Source organism: Rattus norvegicus, chromosome 8, assembly GCF_036323735.1.
Source record: "Rattus norvegicus strain BN/NHsdMcwi chromosome 8, GRCr8, whole genome shotgun sequence".
Classification (NCBI taxonomy): Eukaryota; Metazoa; Chordata; class Mammalia; order Rodentia; family Muridae; genus Rattus; species Rattus norvegicus.
This window is the reverse complement of record NC_086026.1, coordinates 128,753,824-128,780,165: the sequence shown is the minus strand read 5'-3', so window position 1 is coordinate 128,780,165 and position 26,342 is coordinate 128,753,824. Positions and strand designations below refer to the sequence as shown.

General features: G+C 46.5%; 1 protein-coding gene across 15 annotated transcripts in view; it reads right to left on the bottom strand.

Annotated features, from left to right (window-relative positions):
* Nucleotides 1-2,927: 2,927 nt before the first annotated feature.
* Nucleotides 2,928-26,342, bottom strand: part of Mobp (myelin-associated oligodendrocyte basic protein) — a 30,122-nt gene continuing 6,707 nt past the window's right edge. For 3 of the 15 annotated variants that reach the window (XM_039080854.2, XM_039080859.1, XM_039080857.2), the window contains 5 exons: nt 15,322-15,531; nt 11,710-15,111; nt 10,241-10,463; nt 4,844-4,921; nt 2,928-4,722 (listed from right to left, as the gene is read on the bottom strand). In XM_039080854.2, the coding sequence (XP_038936782.1) occupies nt 14,805-15,111; nt 15,322-15,527 (513 nt within the window). In that variant the 5' untranslated portion in view covers nt 15,528-15,531 and the 3' untranslated portion in view covers nt 2,928-4,722; nt 4,844-4,921; nt 10,241-10,463; nt 11,710-14,804. Of the gene's footprint in view, nt 4,723-4,843; nt 4,948-7,052; nt 10,464-11,709; nt 15,112-15,321; nt 15,532-26,342 lie in introns of those variants that run through there. The other 12 variants (XM_039080860.2, XM_063264939.1, XM_039080861.1 and 9 more) reach the window with 7 other exon arrangements.

The following is a 26,342-nucleotide window of genomic DNA, read 5'->3' as shown; positions in this document are numbered from 1 at the left end:
CCCGTTTCCTTCAATCCGTTCTCCTGTTCTTTTCCAGCAAGTAAGCCACATCCCACAGCCATCTCTGGGGCCAAGCCAAGATCCTGTGATGCCCACTTCTGACCCTGCTAGGCTTGTTGGTTTATCAGAACAGTAAGATTCTGCGTTTGTAAACAGTTGACTATTGAAAAAAAATCTTCAGTGTAAACCTCGCCTGGTAGGGTTCAGGGCTATGCTGGTTTCTCAGAAAGCAATCTAGGGGTGCGCGAGCGCTTTCTGGGCAGCCCTGCTGGGTTGTCATCACGAACTTCCCACTCTGGCGCTCTAACCAGTCTTGCCTTCTTCCAGCATCTAGGATCACAGGTTGATTCCGATGCCAGAATATCCCCGAGATGTGGCAACTGTCCCCCATGGGGCCCTGGTCCTTCTTGTTGGAGAATCACTTTAGAATCCAGAGGAGCAAACATCCTTGGTCCGTGTTCCAAATAGACTTGTGCAAAAATACACGGTGGTCAGAGGTAACTATAGGGACAAAGTAGATAAAACCTCTAAAAACGTGTCCATGGCGGCGCTGAGTCAGGAGTGTGGGCCTGTCATCCCAGCACTCAGGAGGAGGAGACAGGAAGATCATGAGTTCAAAGCCAGCCTAGACTGTTTATCGAGATCTTGGTTCACAGATTCTTCTGGGAATTCCCACTTCATCTCCGTTTTAGTCCCTTGGACTTGACTTTAGTAAAGAACTTTATTAATCTAATTTTTCAACTTCTGAGAAACATTTTTATCTCATTTTTCAATTGTTAAGGACCACAAAAAGCTGCTGTCATCCCCCCCAGACCACAGGGCTACATCTCAGCGCTGACCACTGCCCTATCCCCTCCAGACCACAGTGCTACATCTCAGCGCTGACCACTGCCCCACCCCACCCACAGATCATAACACTTTCATGCTCAGACATCCCTAACTTTGCTCCACAACATCCAGGTTCTACAAGTCTCAGGTCCCCATCATTTCAACACCAATTTCTGAAAGGAAAGAAGCCCCAGTTTCTTAGGGAATCCCCCAAAAGCAAAGAGCTCAGAGCTGAGGAGATGGCTCTGTGGGTTAAGTACTTGCTGCCAAGTCAAATGACCTGAGGTCAATGCCCAGGACTCACAGGGGAGAAGGAATCAGCTCCCGCAGGTTGTCCTCTGACTGCTACATGCTCTGACACACACACTCACACACACTAACACACACACACAAATACACAAACACAATATTCACACACAGATACACAAACATACTAACACTCACATACATTCACACATGCAGAAACACATTCACACACAAACACACTTACACATACAAACATTCACACTCTCACATACAAACATGTACCAAAACACACACAAACACACTAATACCCATATACACAGATGCACAAACATATTAACACTGACATACATTCACACATAAACATGCACACTCACAAACACAAACACACAAACACATACACAAACACATTCACACTCAAACACACTAATACACACTCATACACATGAAACACACATAAACACACTAATGCTCACCCAAACACAAACATGCTAACACATACAAGCACACTAACATGCACACTCACAAGTGTACACATAAACACACTAACATTCACACACAAACACACTATCTCACACACACACACATTCACACACTCACACACAAACACAGTAAACAAATAAACCAACGTGTTTAATAACTTTATGACTGAGCGCTAGAGCCTGGAGCAGTGTGATCAGATAGCTTCTTGACTAATGATAAAGATAGTGACAAGGGGTAGTGAGCTGTGTGTGACCGTCGTGTGATGGCTGGAGCGGGAGAGTCCGCAGAGGGAAGGAACCAGCACGGTGTGGGGCAGCGGGGATAAGAACAAAGTGTCGGGATACCTGGTGTATTTCGTATGTACATGAAAAAAATCACTAGCAAATTCATTACTTTGTGTGCGACTTTAAACACAATTTAAAAAACACAAAAGAATAACGGTGGTCAAATGTAAAATAGAAAACAAATAGGTTGCAGGCCAACCTAGTCTATAACTGGGAATTCTGGGCTAGCCAGGGCTACATAGTGAGACTCTGTCAATAAAAATAGTTTTTTAATCCTGTCAGATTTCTCCATTGAAGCTCTGTAAACTGAATTTATCTTATATATTCTACATAGCTCTTCTTTGGTAGTGACGCCAGGTATTAGAAACACATTTTTTATTTTGTTTATTTTATGTGCATGAGTGTTTTGTCTACATATATGTATGTGTACCATGTCTATACAGTGCTCATGGAAGTCAGAAGGGGGCATCCAATGCCCAGGACCTGGCTTTATGGACGGTTGTGAGCCACCATGGGGGTGCTGGAAACTGAACCCAGATCCTTTGGAAGAGCAGCCAGTGCTCTAACCACTGAACCAGCTCTCCAGCCCATGACTTTACTTGCATAGAGGCCCACAGGTAAGTAACTATCTGCCTTGCACCAGCCGGTGCATGCGGATGATGATAGTGAAGGGTAGAACACGAGAGAGCAATTAACCATGTGTGCGAGCCAGTGCGGCCATCTTTTCCCATTCATATCGTGAGTATCTTCGCGGTGGGAATATTTACACTACGGGAATTAGTAAATGCTAGGACGCTTTCTCTCTGGAGACCCCCAACAACTCTGGGCACATGCCTCAGTTTCTCCCAAAACGTAAGGATAATTAACATTCAGAATAATGTCCCGCATTGTGGCTTTGAATTCCTACTCAGCAAATTTACGGAGAACGGCTTTTGGAGTTGTACGAAATTTCCCCAGCATTTACTGGGGAATGTCCCTCAGAACCAATGTTAGGTAGAAAAACAGCACCGAACGACCACGACGCGACTTAGTGACGGATCCCAAGATGCATTATGTTTAGTGACCCACCAGCGTCAAGCAAGCTCCGGATAGGCTTGATCCATCCCCAGGTTTTATTTCTACAACAAACAAAATTTAGTAGTTTCTGGTTATTCCCATTAATAGGCTAATGTCCAACGCTGTGCATGTGTTAGCGCGCTCTGGGTTAATGCGCATGCTCTGTGTCTCGGGGGTGGCGTGGAGGGCGGAGACAAGCAAGCACTCAGGATGGCTTTGCTTTGCCAAAATGAAAACTAGATGAAAAGGCGTGAAGTTTCCTTAGTGGGTTGGTTGAGGCTCGCCCGTGGATTTGTCTCACCAGTGGGCTACTGTGTGCTCCTATCCGGTTCCCATTCTTCTCAGCTCAGTTACCATCGCGAAGATAACGGCCCTGGGCCGCTCACTGGAACCTGGTCCTCAGAAAGGTTGTCACGTAGATGTTCATTTAGCACCTTAGTTTCTGCATGTAGTTTGTGTGCGGTTAAATTCCTCTGCCTCTGCCTTGGCACTTCCACAGGGCCACAGTGTCCTCGGGAGAGGAAGCCATGGCTGCCTTGGGATGATATTTGGACTGCTTCTTCTTGCTGCCATGCAACACTCTAAGCCATCTCTTGCTTCCTTCTGACTGTCTTCCTCACCCCCTGCTCCATGCTCCGGACAGTTTCCACTGACGTGACCCCCATTTATGCACTTGATCTGAACTTTGCTGGGTCTGGTTGTGAGGCAATGGTGGCCTTTGGGGTCTTTGTGCATCTGCCTGGGCTTGGCCACCCTGGCTCCCAGCACGAGGCCATTCTGGTGTCCTTACCGTTCCTTCCTGAGTTCCCCCCATCATAATACTGTCTGTTTTACATCCCTCCACATTCCCCAACATTCTAGTGTCCTTTCCTACCTGCCTGTTCCTCAAAGGAAAATCCCAGAGCCTTATATTAACTTATCCCCTTTTCTCCCGTGTCAGGAGCCATCACAAGCCGGACTCTGTAGACCAGACCCAAAGTTAATTCAAAACACACATTTTTGGTGTTTAAGATTTATGCAGCCTCGGAAACAGCCCAGGCTGTTCACAAACTTCGAATTGACCCTCTCCTAACAAAGGTATGCCCTGCTGGTATGGTTAAGCCAGGCCTGTGTAGCTTTTAGCCTGGGTTATTTCCTCAAGCCAGAAATTATTTCTTATACTTTTATTTCTGAGAGGATAATTTCTAGTGTCCTTTTGTTCTGCTGTCATTTTTAAATTCTATTGCATTCTAGAAGAAAGAATGAGATCTGTGGCTTCTCCTTATGTAAGCAATAACCAGTACAGGATTGTGGGCTGTCAATATGTATGCATAGGCTCTTATTCTGGATTTACTGCCTGGTGCTTGACTTTTATAGTCCTTGGTTTGCTTTCTAGATTTACCTGCTCGGCATGGGTCTGTCTGACAGATTGGCTTTTAACTGCTCTTAGGACTTTGTGGACATACCAAGATTGACTCTCTTGCTCTCCCGTGGACCGACATTTTGGTTAATCTCATTCTACCTCTCTTAACTACAAACCACGATCTTTTAAACAAATTTGGGCATTTCTCCTTTCTCTAAAAGGGTGTGAGTTTTCCCCAGGATGGATGCCTAAAATTACAGTCGCTTGATTAGAGGTTTTAAGATACTTTGCCTTGATAGTGTCCCCAGAGTACATCTCAACGGTGTTGCGACAGTGTATAAATCCCCATCTGTGGCTTCTAGGATTTTTCTTGCGTCACCGCCAACACTTGACAATTTCTTTTTTATATTTGCCATTTGGATGGTCGCACACCATGACCTTGTTTTGCACATCCCTGAAGACACAGGAATCTTCAGACTGAACAACCTGAGCGGGCAGAATAGATACAGATGATCTATGCTTAGGGACCTTACAGCCAACGTTCAGAATGACAGTGACAAAGAGGAAAAGTCTTGTCAAAATAACTGAAGGTAAAAAGGAATCTTACCATGGAGGGTCAGAAGGTGGACAGAGATGCCTCTTCGGCGGTTATAGAGGGAGGTGATGGAGTGGCATCGTCCAAGTGCTGAGGGGAGAGAGAAACGATCAGAACTAAACGGGGACGTTCGATCCCCAGTTCTCCTGGCAGCTGCACCCCTGCATTTCCCGTTGGCCTCCTACATTCTTCAGAAGTGGGTACTCCTCTCTCATAGAGAGGACAGGCATATCTGTGAAGGGAGGCAAACCCCCGAGCTCGATAGCCTTTGGTCATACAATTGACCCGTGGATAGGGAGGTCAGCAAGGGGCAAGACCGGTGGAATGGCATAGCTCTGAAACCAGCTCAACCCTGCTCCCTCCGCCCTGGGGATGTAGCTTGTTGCTTCCTGAGAAGGAGCCTATTCCAAATATAAACAAAAGAAGAGGCACCAAATAGGACTCGGAAAATAAGAGAAAAACCGTGCGACTTAAGCAGTTATGGATAAAACTGGCAAATGAATCAGGGGGTAAAATGTTTGCCACCACATCTGTCAGCCTGAGCTTGATTTTGGGTCCCATGTGATAGAAGGAGAGAACTGGCTCCCAAAAATTGCTCTCTGACCTACACCCGTTCCTGCTCGTGTGCGTATGCACGCTTGTGTGCACGCCAAACACACCTGTGCACACATGCATGCATGTGTGTACATACATGCACACACACACACACACACACACACACACACACACACACACACACACATGCACACACAGCGTTCAGCCAGCTTCCTCCACTCTGATAGATTCCAGAAACCCAGATCCAGGACTGATGCCAGCCACTTTCAGGTTGGCTCTTCCCTCATCAAGTAAGGAATCAAGGCACGCTCTCACAGACATGCCCGCAGCCCAATCTGACCTAGACAACCCCTCACTGAGACTCTCTTGTGTCAAGTTGACAACCATCGATATATTTAAATTACCATGTTATCAACCAATGTGGGCACCATTGATCAGCGACACGGAAACGAGTAGACTTGTGTCTGAACCTGAGGGTCAGTGCTTCTATTATCGTGTGACAGTGTTTAGCACTCTAGGTTCTATGACAGATGGGCTCCTGTCAACCATGAGTGGGCAGCAGAAATTGGTTCACCCCTAAAGGGCTTTAAATAAGGGACTGACATCTTGAGAGACAATGAATTGTGTATTTATTAAGGTATTTATGAATATATATACATTTACACAAACATGACTTTTTCTTTTACTCATTTACAAATACTGCCCTGGGCTAAACAAGCTAGCTACTTACCTTCCCTGAGTGAGGAAGTCACTCAGTGAGATTCTCCTGTACAGTATCCCCTGGGGGCTTGAGCCATCAACAGTGCCTTAGCCGCTAGCCACCTGAGACGCACTGTCAGTCGATAAATGTACAGGAAAAGTATCTTTCATTTCACAGAGACCTGAGTTTGGCCAGTCAGAATGGGGGTGGGAGGGAGTGGGGAATGAAGTGAACTGTTGGATACATAGCCTCCTTTCTGTCCCCTGAACCTACATGGGAGGAGACTGACTGAGTTCTCCTCTGACCTCCACAAGTGCATGTGGCATGTGCACACATCGTAAATAAACAAATCATTTTTAAAAAAGAAAATTCAAATTCATTCAAAAATGGGGGGAAGGGGGCAGTACACTTCACAGAGATGATTTGGAGTGATTCCTCCTCTCTGCCTTCGTCCACCCTGTGCTCGACACCACCCCAGAGTGAACTGTACACCTTGTTTCCTATGTAAGGTAAACAGGAAATCTCGGCTTTGGGCAAGAGCTGCCCCACACCCCACTGTTGAACGTGAAAACTCACTGTAACCTACAGTTCTCCCTTCTGCTTTCCCTGACCAGTGAGAAACCCCCTTGAGTCATGGATATGTCTCCCACATTTTTGTCCCCAAGCTGGCCTCATAAATTCTTAGCTCCATCAGCTAATTGTCCCGTGTCTTTTCATCAGACATCCTGCCATCTTTGTCCCCAGAGCATTGCAGTACACTCAAAAGCCCCTGAGTTGAGCGGGAACCCATCCTCTGCTTCCTTGGAGGCATTTACATTCATGAATTCCCGCTGGTCACTTCCATTTCTCGAGGGGGTCACCAGCAATCCCCTGAGAGCAACAATAGATGCCACTCAGTCCTCAAAAGGATTCTTCCTTTCAAAAACTATTTTAAAAACTATTCTTAAAAACAAATAAGCATCTTTCTTTCAGTCGGCAAGAATTTATTGACGTCTTGTTAGTGCCAGACAAGGGAAGACAGGAGAAATCAAAGGGGCAGCCATGGGATTTACATTAAGCAAAGCATTGGAGCGAGAATTAAACAATAATTAAACAAGTGAGTGATGATTCCTGAAGACAAACTAGAATGACGGAGTCGGTGACCGTGGAAGAATCTCGGGTGATATTTGAGCCGAGGGCATCCATGTAGGACAGGGAGGTCAGAGCACAAGAGGCCCTAGGAGTGCGCACACAGCCCCATGGTGGATGACACATCCCGTTTGTTCACACGTACAAGAGAGAGAACAGGCAGAAGAAATGGTGTGGTCCTGCTAGGTGTGGAAAGGGCTTCTAAGTCCTGGGCAGGGTGGGCCCATCCTAGAGGAACCATGAGCCGGGTACTCTCTCGTTTCTCTTACCCCCATTTCCATGTGGATGTATGAAGTGTGTGTGCTCATGTTTGCAAGTGTATGTGCAGGAGCATGCAGGGGTGTGTGTGCATGGAGTCCCTGAGTTTGACACTGGGAGTCAGCCTATGTCTTCTAATCATATTCACTGAGGAAGGAAGGGTTTCTCCATCAGTCCCAGAGTTCATGGATATGGCCTCTTGCTTGCTCTGGCATCTCCTGTCTCCAGTTTCTGAGTTTGGATTTAGAGGTCCACTGCCAGGCCTACCCAGCATTCACGTGGGTCACGGGGATCCGAACTCTATCCCCCATGCCTGCAAGGCAGTCATCTCCCGGGCCGTGAGCCGGACTTCCTTGTAAATAGAAACGGCTTCCTTCCCTTCTACTAGCCTCCTAAGGAGAAAATGTTAGGAGGGATGAGGAGTGACGAGGGTGTGTGTGTGTGTGTGTGTGTGTGTGTGTGTGTGTGTGTGTATGCATGTGTATGTGTGTTATGTATGTGTGTATATGTGTGTATGTGTGTATGCGTATATATATGGTATATGTGTGTATGTGTATATATGAGTGTGTGTATGCATGTGTATGTGTGTTATGTATGTGTGTATATGTGTGTATGTGTGTATGCATGTGTATGTGTGTATGTGTATATATGAGTGTGTGTATGCATGTGTATGTGTGTTATGTATGTGTGTATATGTGTGTATGTGTGTATGCATGTGTATGTGTATATATGAGTGTGTGTATGCATGTGTATGTGTGTTATGTATGTGTGTATATGTGTGTATGTGTGTATGCATGTGTATGTGTATATATGAGTGTGTGTATGCATGTGTATGTGTGTTATGTATGTGTGTATATGTGTGTATGTGTGTATGCATGTGTATGTGTATATATGAGTGTGTGTATGCATGTGTATGTGTGTTATGTATGTGTGTATATGTGTGTATGTGTGTATGCATGTGTATGTGTGTATGTGTATATGTGTGTATATGTGTGTATGTGTATATATGAGTGTGTGTGTGTGTGTGTGTGTGTGTGTATGTCTGTGTGTCCTTCTCTCTTTCTCTAGTTCCAGCTTTGTGATTATAACTTATGTAAGTTTGGGCTCAAAACAAGCTGAAGTTGTTGTGCAGCAGACCCAGACGGAGCCTGAATAGACATGGATTTTCTCCAACTCCTCTCCTTCCACCCTCCACCCTCCACCCCCACCCATCTGGGCTGAGTGGGGAAAGAGGCCCAAGTGGATCACCTCTGTGGCCCCTGCTGGGAAGGCATGTGGACTCTGAGTTTAGGCCAGGACTCTGAAGTGGTGGCCTTTTCATGATGACCTTCTACGGTTGAGGTCTTCAGGGAGGCAAGAATTAACTTGGGACTTGGAGGGGCTCTCTAGCATCTGCACTTGGGCAAGAAAACCGAGAGCTGGCGAATATCTCCCCAAGCTAATCTCAACGCCGACACCCACACGCCAGTCCACACGAGTACAAGGCAGTACAAGGCGCTTCCACCTGGCCCAATCTCTGTCCTCACAGCAAGAGTGCAGATGAGGTACAAGCAAGTGCCATGGGGGAGGGTTGGCTCCTATGGTCTAGAACAAGTGTCCATACCGAAGCTCATTCTTTCCCAAGAGTCTGAGCTACAGATGGTGGAGGCAAACTAGAGCAAGGAGACAGAAACTCAGCCCAACCCTGCTCCACATAGACAGTTGAGCACAAACTCCTTCATACCATGGATTGGCCTCCTAGTCTGGGAAGGACTCTTGGATTGCTAGCTCTCTAACACACACATGTGCACACGTACACACACACACACACACACACACACACACACACACACACACAACCTTCCTTTATAGAAAGTCAAGTTCCTTTCCCCTTTTTCTTGACTTCTCCCTTACCACAGACCCAGATGTGGAGGGTCAGCCACGGAAAACACTGGAGCATCAAGCCTCTGCCCTTCCCAGGAATTTGAGGAATTTTGACCTGGAGACAGAAACTCTCCAAGCATTCTTTCTAGACCTATACAAGTGCACATGGGACTTGTCCAGGATGCCTCAAGGGAGGTGATGGGGAATGGGGGACAGGGCTGAAGCCACATGACCTTCCTAAATTATATAATTTGAGAGCAGTCAGAGCTGCACTGAGAGTCTGTGAGGCTGAGTGCCAACTGCACTGGGGACAAGTCAAAGTCAGTGTTTAGAGGGTTGTTCTCCCCCAGACTGGGGCAGGAGCTGGTGCTCACAAAGCCCTGTGTAACGCTGGAGACTGGGCCTGCAGAGGGGGAGGGAGGAAGATGCCCCCTTTCCTCTGTTTCTGACACAAGTTACCTACAGTTGACGTGAAGATTTAACGGGATCCCATTCTTATGAGAACATTGCTGCATTTAAGGATCATACAGCAACTCTGTATCTTACTCCAAAAATAACCTGAGCCTTCACCAGTGTGGACGTTGGCTCTGACCACTCCTGATTAAGAAGGTCAATGGGAGGCAGATGTCACGTGATCAAGAGAGGCCAGGCAGAGAATTAGGAAGGAAAGGAAAAAGAGCCAGGTTGTCAACCTGACCCAGGGAGAGAGGGGAATTGGAAGGAGGAGGAATGTGTGTGGATTGACTCTGTAATCACCTTTGCCAAAGACCCTGAGGAACTGTGCACCTGCCAGAGAGAAAAGGGCTCCAGATGAAACCAAAAGACCCATTCCCTGAGCTCTGGAGCCCGAGGGGTCCTTCCAGGACTCTGTGGCTAGAGTAAGGCATGAAGAGCTCCCTCCTCACCTCCAGGCAGGCTGCCCTAAGGCTCCCACACCATGGGGACTGAGGGCATCTGTAGTTGTTATATCAGCAGGTGTCCACCCCTGCGTCATACTCGAGGCCAGATAAGTCTGAGGGCAGATGGGTTGCGGTGAAGCAGTAAATCCACAAGCAGAGGCTGTCCATTCACGAGAAGTCCCTTCTCGGTCACTTTTTTCTTGGGGTTGACCTGCTCCTCCTTCTCAATCTGATTTACGGAGAGAAAAAGAAAAATTCACAAATTGGTAAGTGGTGTCCACTTCCTGCAGAATATTTAATACAACGGTGACTTCATGGACCTTTTTAAAAGATGTGTTTGTTTTTAGTGTGTGTGTGTGTGTGTGTGTGTGAGAGAGAGAGAGAGAGAGAGAGAGAGAGAGAGAGAGAGAGAGAGAGAGAGAAAACCATGAACATGCAGTTCTTGCAGATTCCAGAAGAGGGCGCTAAAACTGAAGTTATGGAGAGTTGTGAGCCACCATGTGGATGCTGGGAACTAAACTCAGGTCCTACAAGGGCAGGAAGGGCTGAGCCCTGAATGAACCACTTGTGACGTTATTTTTCTCCTCAGAAATCCAGCTTTGGAATCCCTCTTTGCTTTCTCAACTCTGGTAATCTCTGGTCAAAACTGAAATGTTGACTTCTTTTTTTTTTTCTCCTGAACTGAGTCTAGAAAAGGTATTTATATATATGTTGTCTCCCTGTTTCTATAATATTTGGTTTCCTGACTGGTGGTAAGGGACCCAGAAGAACACAAAGATAGCATAAGTACATCCTGCTCCTAGAACAGAAACAAAAACATTTTATTATTTGTGCAAGAACCTGCCATCGCGGGTCACATGGCATCCACAGCTAGGAAACAGAGAGGCGAACGCTGGTACCCAGCCTGCTCTCTTTGACTCTTTGTTGCCAACTTGCCTGGATTTAGGGTCACCAAGGAGACGCACCACTGTGTTTGTGGACAAGCACCCAGAAAGGTTTACGTGAGAAGACAAGACTCAGCTGGAATGTGTTGGGTGACAGCCCATGGTCTGGGGACCAGGGACTGAATAGGGAGGAGAAAGCAAACTAAGTACCAGAGTTCACCTCTGCTTCCTGGCTGTGGATATCACCTGACCTGCCACCTCGGATCCTCATTCACCATGGTCAACTGTGTCCCTTCCAACTGTGAGTCAAAATGAACCTTCCTACCATGCTTGTTCAGATATCCTGTCACATCAGCGAGAGCCATGGTGACTGATTCCGCGGGGAAAACGTAACCGCGCGCACATCCGTGTATATGAACCCTGTTATAAAATTCTGACCAGGTTTACAGGTCTCTAATTTGATGGGGAACGAGCTTGGGGAACGAGCTACATTCAAAAGAGATACATAACATCTAAAAAATTTGTTACAAATATGTGGGCCCAGACACAAGCACTGGTCACAAGTTTATATCAAAAAGCTTGGACTCAAACCTGACTTTCTTGCTGGGTCAGACTGTGAGGTAAATTATCTGGTCTCATTCAGTCGCCGCCGTCAGCCAAACCCTGAGCTGGGCTCTAGAGAGATGAGTGTAAGATTGCCTGAGCCTGATTCACACAGTCCTGGAAGGGAGACACACAGGTAAATAAATCCATGCCCAGCAGAGGGCAGCGTCTGCTCAGCAAGAAGTTTCAGTTCATGAGGCAGAGGGCTATAGCACAGATCCGTAAACTGTTAATGGAAGCTCCCTAGATGCAAGAGAAGAATGCTTTGCTTCTGGGAGACGTCTGACACTGTTGGTCCTGACCAAGCAAAACAGGAAGGTTGGAGGATGGTAACCCACAAGGATCAATCGTCTGTAAAACACCCGATGTCACTCTACGTAGCTTTGAACCTTTGAAGTCACAAAGATTTCCCTTGTAGCAGAACAAACAGCCCAGGAGTTTGTGAGGCTGGAGAGGCAAGTGCCCCAAATCCATTCCCAGATCACTGTGGGAGTGCAGGCTCCCTCCAAGAACAGACCGGCTCTACGTGCTCATCAGAGTTGAACGTATCCCATCAACTGACTCCAGGGCATATTTCTCAGTGAGCACCAAGGTGATGCCAGCATCTAACAATACCCAGCCGCTGCCATAGAGGTTCCAGAAGTGACTGGAACTTCTGTGAGTCTTCTAAAACACATCTGGGGCCACCCTCCAGCTTGACAATAAACCCTGAAGACACCAAGTCGTATCTCAAAACGTGTTTCCAGCAAGGTGGCAGTTCACGACATACCCACGTGGGTAAGCAGACTGAAACAGAAATGCACAGCTGTCTCTGCTGAAAGATACGGGTATAATCTATAGAATCCCAGACTCTACCAAAAAGCTAAGGTAAAACCACGATAGGCAGGATCCAGGCACAGAAGTAAACTATCCTTGTGTTTTTACGAGTCCTAATGAATGGCGGAAACTGAAACTGAGAAAAGGTACGTTTTAGTTTACGTGGCATAATTTCTCCAGGCTGCAGACCTGACCTCTAAGGTGACCTCCCACAGTGGCAGCTCCCCAACCTTAGGATCCTGACGTTAAATCCCAAATCTTAAGGACACAGGAAGGAATAAACTCAGAGGGGCAAGCCATGACCACCTCCCATCAAAAAAAGAGACGCTTCTGCCTTCCACAGGGATGCTGAAAACCAAGCCCATTCATTTCTAAGTCGGAGATATTCTCCAGTCCAGGGAGAGCACCGTCTCTAAAGAGTTATTATAGATTCCAAAAAGACCTTTGTCTGAATTCTGACCTAGCTGCCCTGATTGAGTGTAAATTGCTCCCATTAATGGGCCTCCTGCGCCCCTGATTTGAAAGTCAGATCAACAAATGAAATAAAAGATGTGGTGGTTAAATATCTATTCTAGAATATTACCTTGGGACCTCTGAGATGCTGGGAAGGGAGCTTTAGTATTGGGTTGGGCTCAGGGGGTGCATGAGAGGCACAGGCTGTTAGGAAGCTGGTCCTGTGTTCTTAGCGCCTTAGCAGATACCCAAAGAGGGACGGAGGCTGGGTCAAACCAGCCAGCCTGGGAGGTGTTTACTCTCAACTTCTACATTGTTTCCGCTCACAGACTGAACTCCAACCACCCACAAAGGCATTGCTTAGCTTTCTATGAAGCACTGCCTCTTCTGTACAAAGCGAACGTTCTCAGCCTCCTCCATTTCCTGTCCACTTTTGCATATCAGAAGTTAGCCAACTGAACCAAGCTTTTGACCCCAGTCCCTCGGAGGGACTTAGTCAATGACCGACTGGATTCACTGCTCTACTAAGGTCTAGTGAGCAACAGCCAGTAGACCCTTTGTTCTTGTATCTCACCAACGCTTTCATTTAGGGGTGTCAGAAATGCGGCAGCTGCCACAGAGGATGGGCGTGGTCGCTTATTTAGGGATATTGCAGTTAGAGTTGTTTGCTGTGTCTGAAGACACCACAGAATCATGCGTGAGATTCTCAGGAGGGTTCTCTAAAGCTGCGCAGGGGCTGAGTGAAAAGGATCAATGGATCAGTGCTCGACACAGACCCACCACACAGATCAACCTCCAGATAGTAAACAGCTGCCCACAGTGTGTGTGTGGGGGGGGGCAGGGAATAGAGGAGAAGTTTCTGTCTTTCCTTCAGTTTTGCTGTGGGCCTAAAACTGTACCAAAAAATAAAGTCTATAAAGAAGAGAGGAGGAGGAAGAGAAGGAGGAAGAAGTCACTGCCAAGCATGGCAGTTCACACCGTTAATGCAAGCACTTGGGAGTTTAGAGCAATAGGGTTTGTATAAGTTTGAAGTCAACCTTAGGGACAGAATAAGATCTGGGCTAACCTGAACTACAGTGTGAGTCTCTAAAAGAAGAAAGGAAACTGGTCTACCTAAGGCAGAGCAGATTGGTAAGTGCCTCTCTGTCTATCCTTCTCCTGTACGCCGCTCCAACCTAATTTTCTCTGTGAAGCCTCAGGCTCCCATGGCAGAGCTGGACAATCGCCATTCAGGGCTCCTTTGGTCATACATCCTGGCACGGCAGTATTGGAGTGATTACTGTGTACACCAGGGCCAGCTTCTCTCTTCTTGGTCCTCGGGAATCACAAATCATATTCCTCTCCCCAGTACAGTGAATAGAACCTTATTATCTACAAGGCAGGGCAGTTTTTACTGAGTGGCTGAGTGAACAAATGGATATCTGATGAAATGTGTCGGGAGGGTGAACAAGTAGAGCATCGGGTCCTCTCAGTTCACACACGCCCACACACAGTTCATCCGAGTTAACACTACTCCTCTCTGAGGCACAAGGGGGTTTAAGAAAGCTCAGACACGCAGCCTGCCACTGTAGTCAACACCATGCTGGTAAATTAGTGACTTCCAGTCCTGTGGTTTGACACAGACACGGCCATCTGAAGGGAGGACCAGTAACATCTGGAAAAACAGAAGCCACGCCAGGTCTTTCAAACAGAGGGGGTTTAATGCAGGGAGTAGATTACACAGGCTTGGTACTGTGGAGAGATCCCCCATGTTAGTACTTGCAGAGAGCAGCTACTGACCTTAGGCTAGGGGGGACAAAAGGCAAGAGATGGTGTTACCAGAACCTAGGAGCTCTGGTGGGAGACCCCCCGCGGCTGGTGCCTGGCCCTCTGAGGGGGCTGCTTCGTGCTGGCTGTTTAGACTTCTGAGGGGGCTTCTGCTTGGCTGGTGGTGGTCGGACCTCTGGGCGGGGACGCGGCTGGCGCTCAGTCCTTGAAGGGGACCTTGGCTTGGCTGGAATCGGAGGGGACCTTGGCTTGGCTGGCCTCGGAGGGGACTTTGGCTTGGCTGGCGGCGCTCTGACCACCACAGGGGATGCAGCTGGCTGGTGCTTGGGCTTCTGAGGGGATGTGGCACGGCGGCTGGTGCAGAGAGGGCCAAAAGAAGCTGGAGGCTGCAGCCCGGGCTCTCCACTGTCATCGCTTAAGGGATGCTGGCAGGAACTGGAAACAGCTGGAAAGCCCTCCCTCCCTCCCACCTTCTGTTCGCCCTCCAGAACTTTCTTCACAGGGAGGTGACATGGATGGAGCAGGGGGAATATGGTGTAGACCTGGCCCAGAGCCTGCACTCACCTGGTCTTCTGGCAGGCACAGCAGATCCAGTCCTCCTCCTTCTTCTGGTAAAAGCAACCGCTCTTGCAGATGCTGTACTTGCGGTCCACGATCTCACGCTTGGAGTTGAGGAAGGTGAAGGGTGGGCAGCAGTGGATGCTGAAGTGCTCTGAGAACTTCTGGTTCTTGGAGAGCCTGGGGCCCTCCTTGGCCACTTTTTGACTCATCTTACTGTAAACCATTGATGAAGAGAGGAGAGGGGAGACACAAAACAGCATGTGAGAGAGGGTCCCTTCTGCTCAGCAGCCACAGGTGATGCTGCTCTGCAGAACAAAGATGCACAGCTAGGGTGAGGGCGCTTAATAATGCGCTCTCTCTCTCTCTCTCTCTCTCTCTCTCTCTCTCTCTCTCTCTCTCTCTCTCTCTGTGTGTGTGTGTGTGTGTGTGTGTGTGTGTGTGTGTGTGTGTGTGTGTTGTGCATAGTTTTATGACAAGAGCGATGTAGGAAAGGCTATGGCAAGCAAGTGAGTTTCCTGGAGACTGGAGATAGCCCACCGTTTTTGCATGGCTGCGATGGGTGCATTCTGAGAGGCACAGCCTAGAGACTTCATTCCAGGATTCCTTCCTGCTGCTGATATGCCTTTCCTGTCACTATTACATAGCCTAAGGATTCCTGGGCATCAGTCCACCCTATTGGGCAGATGTCCTGCAGAATCAATATGAAGATGAACTTTCAAGTAATAATGCAGTTTAGATGAATTGATGACTTCATAATTCCTGATAATGATTTTGTAGAACTCCTGAATTAAGACAAGGGGGCAAGACAAATTCATGCCCCCTGTAGAATAAAAACTGCAAATAGAGCTCTGTAAACCTCCATGTGTCACTAGCTAATTGCACTAGGAAAAGAAAACAGGCTTGGAACAAATTTATGATCAAGGAAAACATTCCTTCTAGGTTAGGAATGAGGCCACTATCTCAGTAACTAAAGGCCATAAACTGGGATTGGGCAGTTTATTGTAGGTACAAGGATGGAAAATAAATTATTGACTAATCTATACAAGACTTCAAAATAATAAGATGCAAGGCAGATGATTTGTCTCCTGAAAAAACCTTGGTAACTTGTGATGTAAAAACTATTGCTTTAAACTTATAATTAACTTGTGGAGCTAGAAAATGGATGGTAAGTGTTTAGCCAGGTACTAGCCTTAGTGGAAAGAATATAAATGATTCTGCTGTTATTCCTTAAACCTTATCAATCCGTGACATGAACCGTCACCTTAAACTTGCTATGAACTTATGAACGTAAAAGTGTTTAGAAAGCCATATGATCAATTATCCTGTTATGAGCATTCTACCTGATAGTTGCCATGAGGTATACCTTGTTTGACGAGGTATAAGAACTAAGAACAAGATCTTCAAGATCATTCAGCCAAACCAAGAACCTGCAGGTGATGGTTGGTGTTGCTAGACAGCTTGATCTAAGATCTCCTGCCACTGCCTTCCAGAGATGCATTACAGGGTGCTCCACACCCACCTATGGGTTCTTGGGTCTTGAACCCTGGTCCCTGTCATAGGAATCAAGCACCCACCCCTGAGCATCTCCAAGCCTCCAAGGGACCTTGTCAAGTTACACATCTACCTTTTCTCTTCATCAGTGAGCTCTTTGCTTTCATGCCTGTGTTTAGCTTTTCCTAGTCCATCAATTTGCGCACGGACTTGCTGTGTGCTTTGATTTTTCTTTAGGCTTATGTTTGACTAGGAGGCATCCCGTGTCAACCTTCCTACAGAGTACAACTCCAGATATACACCACAAAGGTCAATGTCATCTTTTCAGCTTCACTTCCTTTTCTGTATGGGTGAGTTCTTGAGCTCATCAATAATTTCCAATCTGTTGTCAATATCCAAATGAATGAACTGTTTTTAAAGTTGATGTCTCATTTCAATGCATCAGCTATGGAGAATAACCATGTGATCAACTCTATGAAGTCAGCCTAGTGTGTATTTAGTATCTGTTAGAGTTCCATGTTTGATTTAAAGTACTGCATGTTTCTGGAAACCGTTTGCAATTGTCTAGTGTTCTAGTTAGCCTCAACTGTCAACTGCCAACCTGACACAGCCTAGAGGAAAGGAATCTCAACTGATGGACTGCCCAGATTAGGTTGCCTGTGGCATGTCTGTCGGGGATTGTGCTAATTGATGCTATATAGGAAAGCCACTATGGGTAGCACCATTCCCTAGGCACATGCTCCTGGGCTATGTAAGAAAACTAGCCTAGCATGAGCTTGAGAGCGAGCCAACAATCAGCATCCTCCACAGTGTCTGCTTCACGCTTGAGCTCTTTCACATGGCTTCCTTCAATGACACAGTGTGACTTGGAAACTGAAAATAAGCCCTTTCTTCCCTTAAGTTGCTTTTGGTCAGCGTGTTTTATCACAGCAAGAGAAGGAAAGTATTACACACTGTTTTCATTTTGTGCATCAGCTGTAATCACGATTTAATCCAATTTAATCCACCTGTCCCTAGATCCCGAGAAATAAGATTATTTCCAACCTTTGAACCTCACCAGATAGCTTCTGCCTGATCCCTTCCCACCCAACAACTTCCCAGTTCACCTCCCAGTGAGACCCTGCTCAAAAGGAAGCCTCCTTAGGGAGTCTTTCCAGAACCTTCCCTTCCCCTAATGCATAAGGATTCTTCCTCCCTCTTTGTGAACTGACTTGTGATCTAATTCAAGAAAATATAAAGACAGAAGAAGTGTGCAAACACCCAGAGGGATGAAGTATTAGTGGGAAAATAACTGGGAAAAATTATATTCACAATAGCAACAAAATGCTGAAAAACCCAGAAATAAAGAGAAAAACTAAAATGTCTAAATTTAAAGCTGCACAGATAATAACATGAGTAAATTTTAAAAACTGTAATTGAAAAGATCTAGGCCATAAAGAAACAAAAGTTTTTGGAAGTAAAGAAGTGCCATGCACTTCTTACTAAATCAGCAAGGATCTTAAACAAAGACCTTCAGTCTGAACCAACAGAGCAGATGAGACTCTGGCAGTGCAAGAGCCACGTGGAACTCACAAAGGAGCAAATGCCCTGAAATCCCAAATCACAGAATGGAGAACTGGAAGACGCTTATGCAGTTCCTCTTCCAGACAAGAAGCTGTTTGCAATTGGTGACTTCAAGAGAGGGTAGCATGAAGTGGCATTGGGTATACTGGGCATTCTCAAGGGCAGACCTCACGCTCAGAGCAGCGGGCCAACACAAATCAGACTCCATGTTTCTGGTGGCTGCGGGGAGGAGGAGTTGGGAGAGGTAAAAGATTATTATTGGAATACATTGTGTGAACTTCTCAAAAAAATGAGTAAAAGCATCAAAAATGAAGTAAAAATGTTTTAAAATCTAAAAACAGTAACAACTGTTCTCATACCATATATGGAAATGCATTCCTGAGGGCCAGAGTTTAAAATAATCTGACATGCTGTAATGCCAACACTCAGGGCAGGCAAGCAGGGGGTCATAAATTTAAGGCCGTCCTTGGCTACTTAACGAGTTCAGTACAGCTAGGTCCACATGAGACCCAATATTTTATAATGAATTAATTAATTAAAACAAATTAACATAGTGTAGCGATGGCCCAAAGCGAAACAAATGGCACCACAGAGTAGAAAACAAGAATTCAGAAGCAGATGCACACACGCAAGAAAACTCGATGCCTATCAAAGATGTCCGAGATCAATGTCAGAGGGGGATTCTTCATAAAGAAAGCTTGTTATGTAATTAGTATGAGTTGACATGACTGAAACAATCAAAACCTACCCCACATCTAAAGACACAATACCTGCAGGCAAGAGAAGCAATATCGGAATACAACATATATAAAATACAAAGAATTCTTTCTTTACAATTTTACATGAATGTTTTGCCTGCATGTATGTAAGTGCACCATATACATGCCTGGTGCCCCAAAAGGATAGGAGAGGGCATCCGATTCCCTGAAACTGGAGTTACAGAGGGTTGTGGCCCACAATGCTAAGACTCCAACTGGAGCCCTGCAGTAGAACAGCAGATGCTCTTAACCATCTCTCTAGCCGGGAGTCTCTCAAGTTTTTGTCAGTCTGGTAGGTGAAGTGTTTTGTGATACATGTTAGCTAAGGTAAATTAAGTTTCTGAACAGTTTCAATTTGAAACCCTGCAAGTATAATTTACTGTATCAGCAGATGAAAGGGAAGAAGTAGCCAGTGGTAAAGAAGGAGGCACCCGCTGGGTACCCGGTGATGGCTCAGCAGGGAAAACACCAGCTGTAGAGCCTGAGCACCTGCCTTCAATCCTTGAGCCCACAGAGCTGGCCACACCCAGCAGGGCTACAGCAAAACGGGAAATGGACACAGGAGAGTCCCTGGAGGCTCTGGGTCAGCTAGCCTGGGGTACACGACAGGGAACAGGAAAGAGATCCTGTCTCAAAAAAGGGTGGGGGGCTGGGGATTTAGCTCAGTGGTAGAGCGCTTACCTAGGAAGCGCAAGGCCCTGGGTTCGGTCCCCAGCTCCGAAAAAAAGAACCAAAAAAAAGGGTGGAAGGTGAGAATCGCCACCTGAGAAGTTGCCCTCTGACCCTACATATGCCCACACTCACACACATATCATATATACAGAGATTAGTTATTAATAAATTAGTTAATAAGTTAAATTAAAAAGAAATTGCTCAGTGAAACTCAGTATCCACTCATGGCCACCTCTCATTGTAGTGGGAATGGAATGTGGTGTTTTGAAAGCCTGGCCCCTAGTTGGACACCTGAGGAAGGAGCAGTGACCAGGACCATCACCCAGCGTTGTTTGAAATCCTGTACAAATGTTTTAGTTGAAAAACTGTGCTGGGGAGTTAGCTCAGTCAGAAAAGTGCTGGCCTCTCGAACTGAAGACCTAAGGTTAGTGCCCTAGAACCCACATTTTTTTTTTGGTTCTTTTTTTCCGGAGCTGGGGACCGAACCCAGGGCCTTGCGCTTCCTAGGCAAGCGCTCTACCACTGAGCTAAATCCCCAACCCCTTTAGAACCCACATTTTTAAAAGATAAATGGACAACAGCCAGTGTAGCGAGGTGTCTGTCATCCCAACAGTGGGGACCCTGGGGCTTGCTAGCCAGTCAATCTAACTCGATTAGTGAGTTCCATGCAAACAGGAAAAACTCCATCACAAACAACAATGTGAACACTGTCCTGAGAAATGAGATTCCAGGTTGGCCTCAGGTCTCCACACACATAAACAACTACACACACACACACACACACACACACACACAAATATGTACATATATATATATATATATATACACAAAATATTCTGAGGCTGTCAAAGTCGACAAGCAAACATTAGAGACAGGGAGAGAGAAAGAGAAAGACAGAGAGTCCAACAAGGTTCCTGACACAGTCTGGAGAGATGACTCAGGGGTTAAGGGCATGGTTGCCCTTCCAGAGGACCCAGGCTCGATTCCCAGCACACACATGGCAGCTCACAGTCATCTCTTGATAACTCCAGCTCTGTGGAATCTGGTGGCCTCTTCTGACCTCTGCAGGCACCAGGCATGTACATGGTGCAACTAACATACGTGCAGACAAAATGCCCATATACATAAAAATAACAAATAAATAACAAACGAATTGAGTATTTTTAGAAAGAGATTCCTGACACAGGCCAATTTACAAACTTCAAACATTTACAACTCACGGATGTAATATATACAATAAAAGAAGCAATTCACACTGACCACAAGACCACCGAACATCTATAGGTAGAAACATACCAGATGAATAAATGACAACCTTAAGAAACATAATCAGGGGTGGAGAGATGGCTCAGCGACTGAAGACAAAGGACCGGGGTTCAATTCCCAGCACCCACTTCAGACAGTTTGCAACATGTAACTCCAGCGTCAAAGAGCACAACATTCTTCTCCAATGTCCAGACACACACACAGTGCACACACACGTGCAAGTACTCACACAGACACACAAAATAATTTTTAAAAAGTTTTAATCTACAAAACTTTTGAAAACTTAAAGAGAAATATTTAATACCATAGCATGCTTAATGTCGCAGAGTACATCTAAAGGGTTAATGTAATTCTCATCAGTATCAGATTTGCATGTAACTGACAAGGCCATACCATAGTTCCGGTGAAACCATGAAGACCCAAGAACAACTAAGATAGTTTCCAATACGAGATCCGTGTCCTTCTAAATATTAGCACTCACTATGAACTACACCAAAGACATATCCCCACGCAGACAAACATGAATAAGACATCCCCATCATTCAGACTATTGACACTCACTATGAAGTACACTAGCAGCGTGTAAGCTTGGGAAGAGACATAGGTCAAGGAAACAGGGCCGAGAGTTCAGAAGTAGATCCACATATGTGTAGTGGCATGATCTATAACTGAGGGATAATTTAAAATGATCAGTGGTTGCCATGGTGATTAGTTTTAATCATCAGTTTAATTAGAACCCTGGAGAGAGATCTACATGAGGGATTTTCTAGATCGTGTTCAGCATATGAGCTTGTCTGTGGCAGGATTGTCTTGATTAAGTTAAGCAATGTGGAAAGACCCGCCCACTGTAGGCAGCACACTCCCTAGGAAGGAGATCACAGACTGTATAAGAAATGAAAAAGTGGGGCTGGGGATTTAGCTCAGTGGTAGAGCGCTTACCTAGGAAGCGCAAGGCCCTGGGTTCGGTCCCCAGCTCCGAAAAAAAGAACCAAAAAAAAAAAAGAAATGAAAAAGTATCTGGCAGTGGTGCTGTAGGCCTTTAATCCCAGGACTTGGGAAGTAGAGGTAGTGGTCTATATAGAAAGTTCCAGGACAGCCAGAGCTATATATAGTAAGACCCTATCTCAAAAAGGAGAAAGAGAAAGAGAGAGAGAGAGAGAGAGAGAGAGAGAGAGAGAGAGAGAGAGAGAGAGGAAGAGAGGGTTAAAAAATGCAAAGTGCACTGGGCACAAGCAGGCATGCATTAATTTATTGCTCTGTGCTCTTGACTGTGAACATGATGTGACCAAATGTCCCAAGCACCTGCCATTATGACTTCCCCACTATGATGGACTGTAACTTGAAATTTGGGGGCTAAAGTAAGTAATTCCCCCCCAATTCACTTTTTCCAGCAACAGGAAACAAAACTAGGAAAGATGAATACTTAAGTAAAATCAAGGCAAACATCCTAGCAAGCACGTGGTGGGAAGTGTGAGCCAGGCAGAGGCACGTGCTTCGTGTACTGAACTCTTTTGGACTCGTGATTTCAAATGAGAGATACAGATGCGGTGGTTTGAACATGCTTGGCTGAAGACGCGGCACTGTTTGGGGGCGTGGCCTTGTTGGAGTGGGTGTGGTCTTGTCGGAGTGGTGTGGCCTTGTTGGAGTGGGTGTGGCCTTATTGGAGGAAGTGTGCCACTGTGGCATGGACTTTAAGACCCTCCTCAGTCAGTCTTCTAGCAGTCTTTGGATGAAGATGTAGAGCTCTTAGCTCCTCCTGCATCATGCCTGCCTGGATGCTGCCACGCTCCCACTTTGATGATAATACACTGAACCTTTGAACCAGTAAGCCAGCCCCAATTAAATGTTGTCCTTATAAGAGTTGCCTTGGTGTCTGTTCATAGCAGTAAAACCCTAAGAGAACAGGGAAGTCAAGCCACCTTGAGGGCTGAGAAGTAGGAAATGGGGTGTCAGGACCCCTGACCAAGGTAGACTAGAATATGTTCTTAACTCTGAGACAATATTCTTTCTAACACAGAAAACAGGAAAAGGGGAAGGAGAAGGGGGAGGAGAAGGAAGAAAACAGATCATAAAGACTACTGCTTCATGAGACAAAGAATTCACTGGAAGGTGTTGTCACCCTAAGGAAGGCAGGCACCCAAGCAGTGACTCCTATATGGGCACCTTCAAAGCAACCATCGCTTGTTTTAAGCTAAAACATTATGGTGCATGGTGCATGGTGCATGCAGGTCATTCCCAAAGGTGTTCCTGTCCACCCCTTTAATCTTTTAAACAGTGTTTCATGACTTCAACATGAGCATGCTCAAGAGTGAACTCCTTGGGGGGGGGGGGGTAAGAGTGAACTCCTTAACTCAAAACGTTCATGAACGTGTTCCTTAACTGAGCGTGCTGCAGATGCCCTGAATAAAATCCCCATGCTTCCTTTGTCTAAGGACAGCGTGACTTTGGATGTGACTCCAGAGCTCTCCTTGCCTGTGGCTTCCTCTGTTCTTCCATGCCTTGGCTGTGCTTGTTATAGAAGTGAGCTCTCTGAGACGTGAACCCCCCCACCTTTATTTATGTAATGCCTTACAGCTACAAGTTCAACATCCTGTTCTGGTGTAGAAGAAAATGTTCTAATGTAAAAGTATCCTAGTTTAGTAATCAGGATTTTTAAATCCAAAATACTCTATGAGTAAAAAAAATTTTAAAGCAGGCAAATCGTGGAGAAGGAATAGTCTTTTAAATAGACTGTATCAATTTGTTTGGGGTGTACGCCTCAGTGTTAGGCGGTCAGAGGTGTACACATCGCTGTGTACGTGGAGGTCAGAGGACAATTTACCAGAGTTGGTTCTCTGCCTCCCAATTACATGCATCCCACGGATCACACTCAGGCTGCTAGGCTTAGCGACAATCCCCTTCACCCACTAACCCATGTTCCCTGCCCAGCGGGCAGTTATCTCCAGATTCGCTTGATTGTAGTACTCAAAAAGAAATAACAGCAAGGGAATAGCAGGTCACAACCATTCTGATGGGCCCACAGATAAGGAAAAAGTGACGTCAGAAAAGAGAGATGCGGATAGCTAATAAGAGGTAAAGAGCAGGGCCCAGAGCAGTACAGGGGCGGGACACAGGCCGTGCAGGGGCGGGGCACGGGGGCGGGGCAGGGGAGGGGCACAGGCTGTACAGGGGCGGGACACAGGCCTGCAGGGGCGGGACACAGGCCTGCAGGGGCGGGCACGGGGCGGGAAGGGGCGGGGCAGGGGAGGGCCACAGGCTATGTAGGGATGGGGCACAGGTTTGCAGGGGCGGGGCAGGGAGGGGCACAGGGCAGTGCAGGGGAGGGGCATGAGCTCAATACTGCCTGCTGTTTACAATTATGCCAGTAACTATCATAAGACAGGGAACCCTGGGCTGTCAAAGAACCCCTGTCACCCAGCAAGGAAGGAGTGGGCGGATGCAGATGCTGATATGGAGCCAGTGTCTCTCTCCACTGTGAAATCAAAGATCAACAGGGCAGAATAAATCCACCTGCTCCCTGAGGGACCATCCTAACTCTCGCTAATCTCTTGGGCCAGAAACTGATGCCTCTCTCTGAGAACAGATTTACACAATAAACACAACAGCTTCTGTGCTGAGCAATCCACTGCAGCAGAAATAGAAGAGAGAAGGGTGTCACCACTGGCCGGATGACTAGTAATTCATGCCCGAGAGGGATGCTCTCCCCAGGGACGTGTGTCCTTGATGATGAGTGTGTTTACACATTAATGCAATGGAAATTCGGCAGTTGATCATTGTGACAAACCAATGTCAGGTAATGAACTATACCATACAAATATTTATTTTGAATTAGGAAGCCTTCGTGCAGACAGCCACAAGATGCCAAAAATCCAACAGAAATTTGGAGACTATGTGAGACACAACAGAATAAGAGTTCCGTATCCAGTATCCTCAGGCAGTCGCCCATTTGGGAACACAAAGCCACGTTAAATGCCTTACTGTATCTCTTTGTTTTAGCCAACAAAGACAAACGAGTGTGGGCTACCCCCACAACTGTCTCACAAGCTATGCCGGAGCCCTTGGTGAGCGTCTCTAAGGAGAGGAATTTATATAACATAAGATTGGCGACTCAAGCACACCGATAAACACACTAGACAAATGTTTAGGTGTGAAAACGTTAGTTACTACAACAGAGCAAGAAAAACACACAAGAAGTATGGTAATCTAAACATTACATAAACAACACACCATTTTAAAGCTAAATTTATACATGTCGTAGTCTATGGACGTGTGTGTGTGTGTGTGTGTGTGTGTGTGTGTGTGTGTGTGTTCACGTGTGCATGCAGTGCCTGTGGAGACCGGAAGAGAGTGTTGGATCCCTAGAACTGGAATTACAGGTGGTTGTGAGCTGCCATATGGGTACTGAGAACCAAAGGTAGGTCCTCTACAAGAGCAGCCGGTGCTGTTAACTGTTGAGCTGACTCCAGCCCCTGGACACTGGAATCTCCTTGGGGACCTAGGGTGAGTAGATAATCATGTCCTGGGTCCACGGCCAGCTGAGGCACCTGCTGGACGTGTCTCTAGTTCAACAAAGTAAGTCTGGAGATAAAGTGTTTGAACGTGGTGACGAAGGCCACGTGGGCGGCTAAATGTGGAAAGAGAAGAGACAGTGTGACGGTTACTCTGGGTTCGAAACTTCCTGGGAGACCTCTCACCGGCATGTCCAGCAGGGCATTTCCATGAGGTTTAAGGAAGGAGAGGAGCTCCACCCTGTCTGTGGGCAGCAGCATCCCCCAGACTGGCTCGAGATTAATAAAAAGAAGAAAGCAAGCTGACCAGCAACAGTCACCTCTCTGTGCTTCCTGCTGCCAATGTGATGGGACCAGCTGCCTCACGCTCCTGCTGCCAGTGCCTTCTCTGCCGTGACAGTCTGACCGCATGCTCAAACTGTGAGCCAAGATAAACTGTCTTTCCTTAAATTGCTTTTGTTGGGTGTTGTGAAAAACATCTCTACCTGAGCCTATGGTTTTCAGGTTCCGTGGAGGAGTGGGAGGGAGTCTCAGAGCTGTGAGAGCCTATGAGCCAGAGGCAAGGAGAGCTTCAAAATGGTCACCTGACTTGGATTATGCCAGGGGAAGCTTAGTAGAAGCACAGGGGTGACTGGTGACCACGGCAAGAGTTCTTCCTTACATTGTTGAGGGAATTTCAACTAAGGATTCAGACAGGAAAAAAAAAATAAGCAACAGGAACCAAACGTTGGAGAATGGAGGGTCAGAGAGGGTCCTGGGAGGGTGT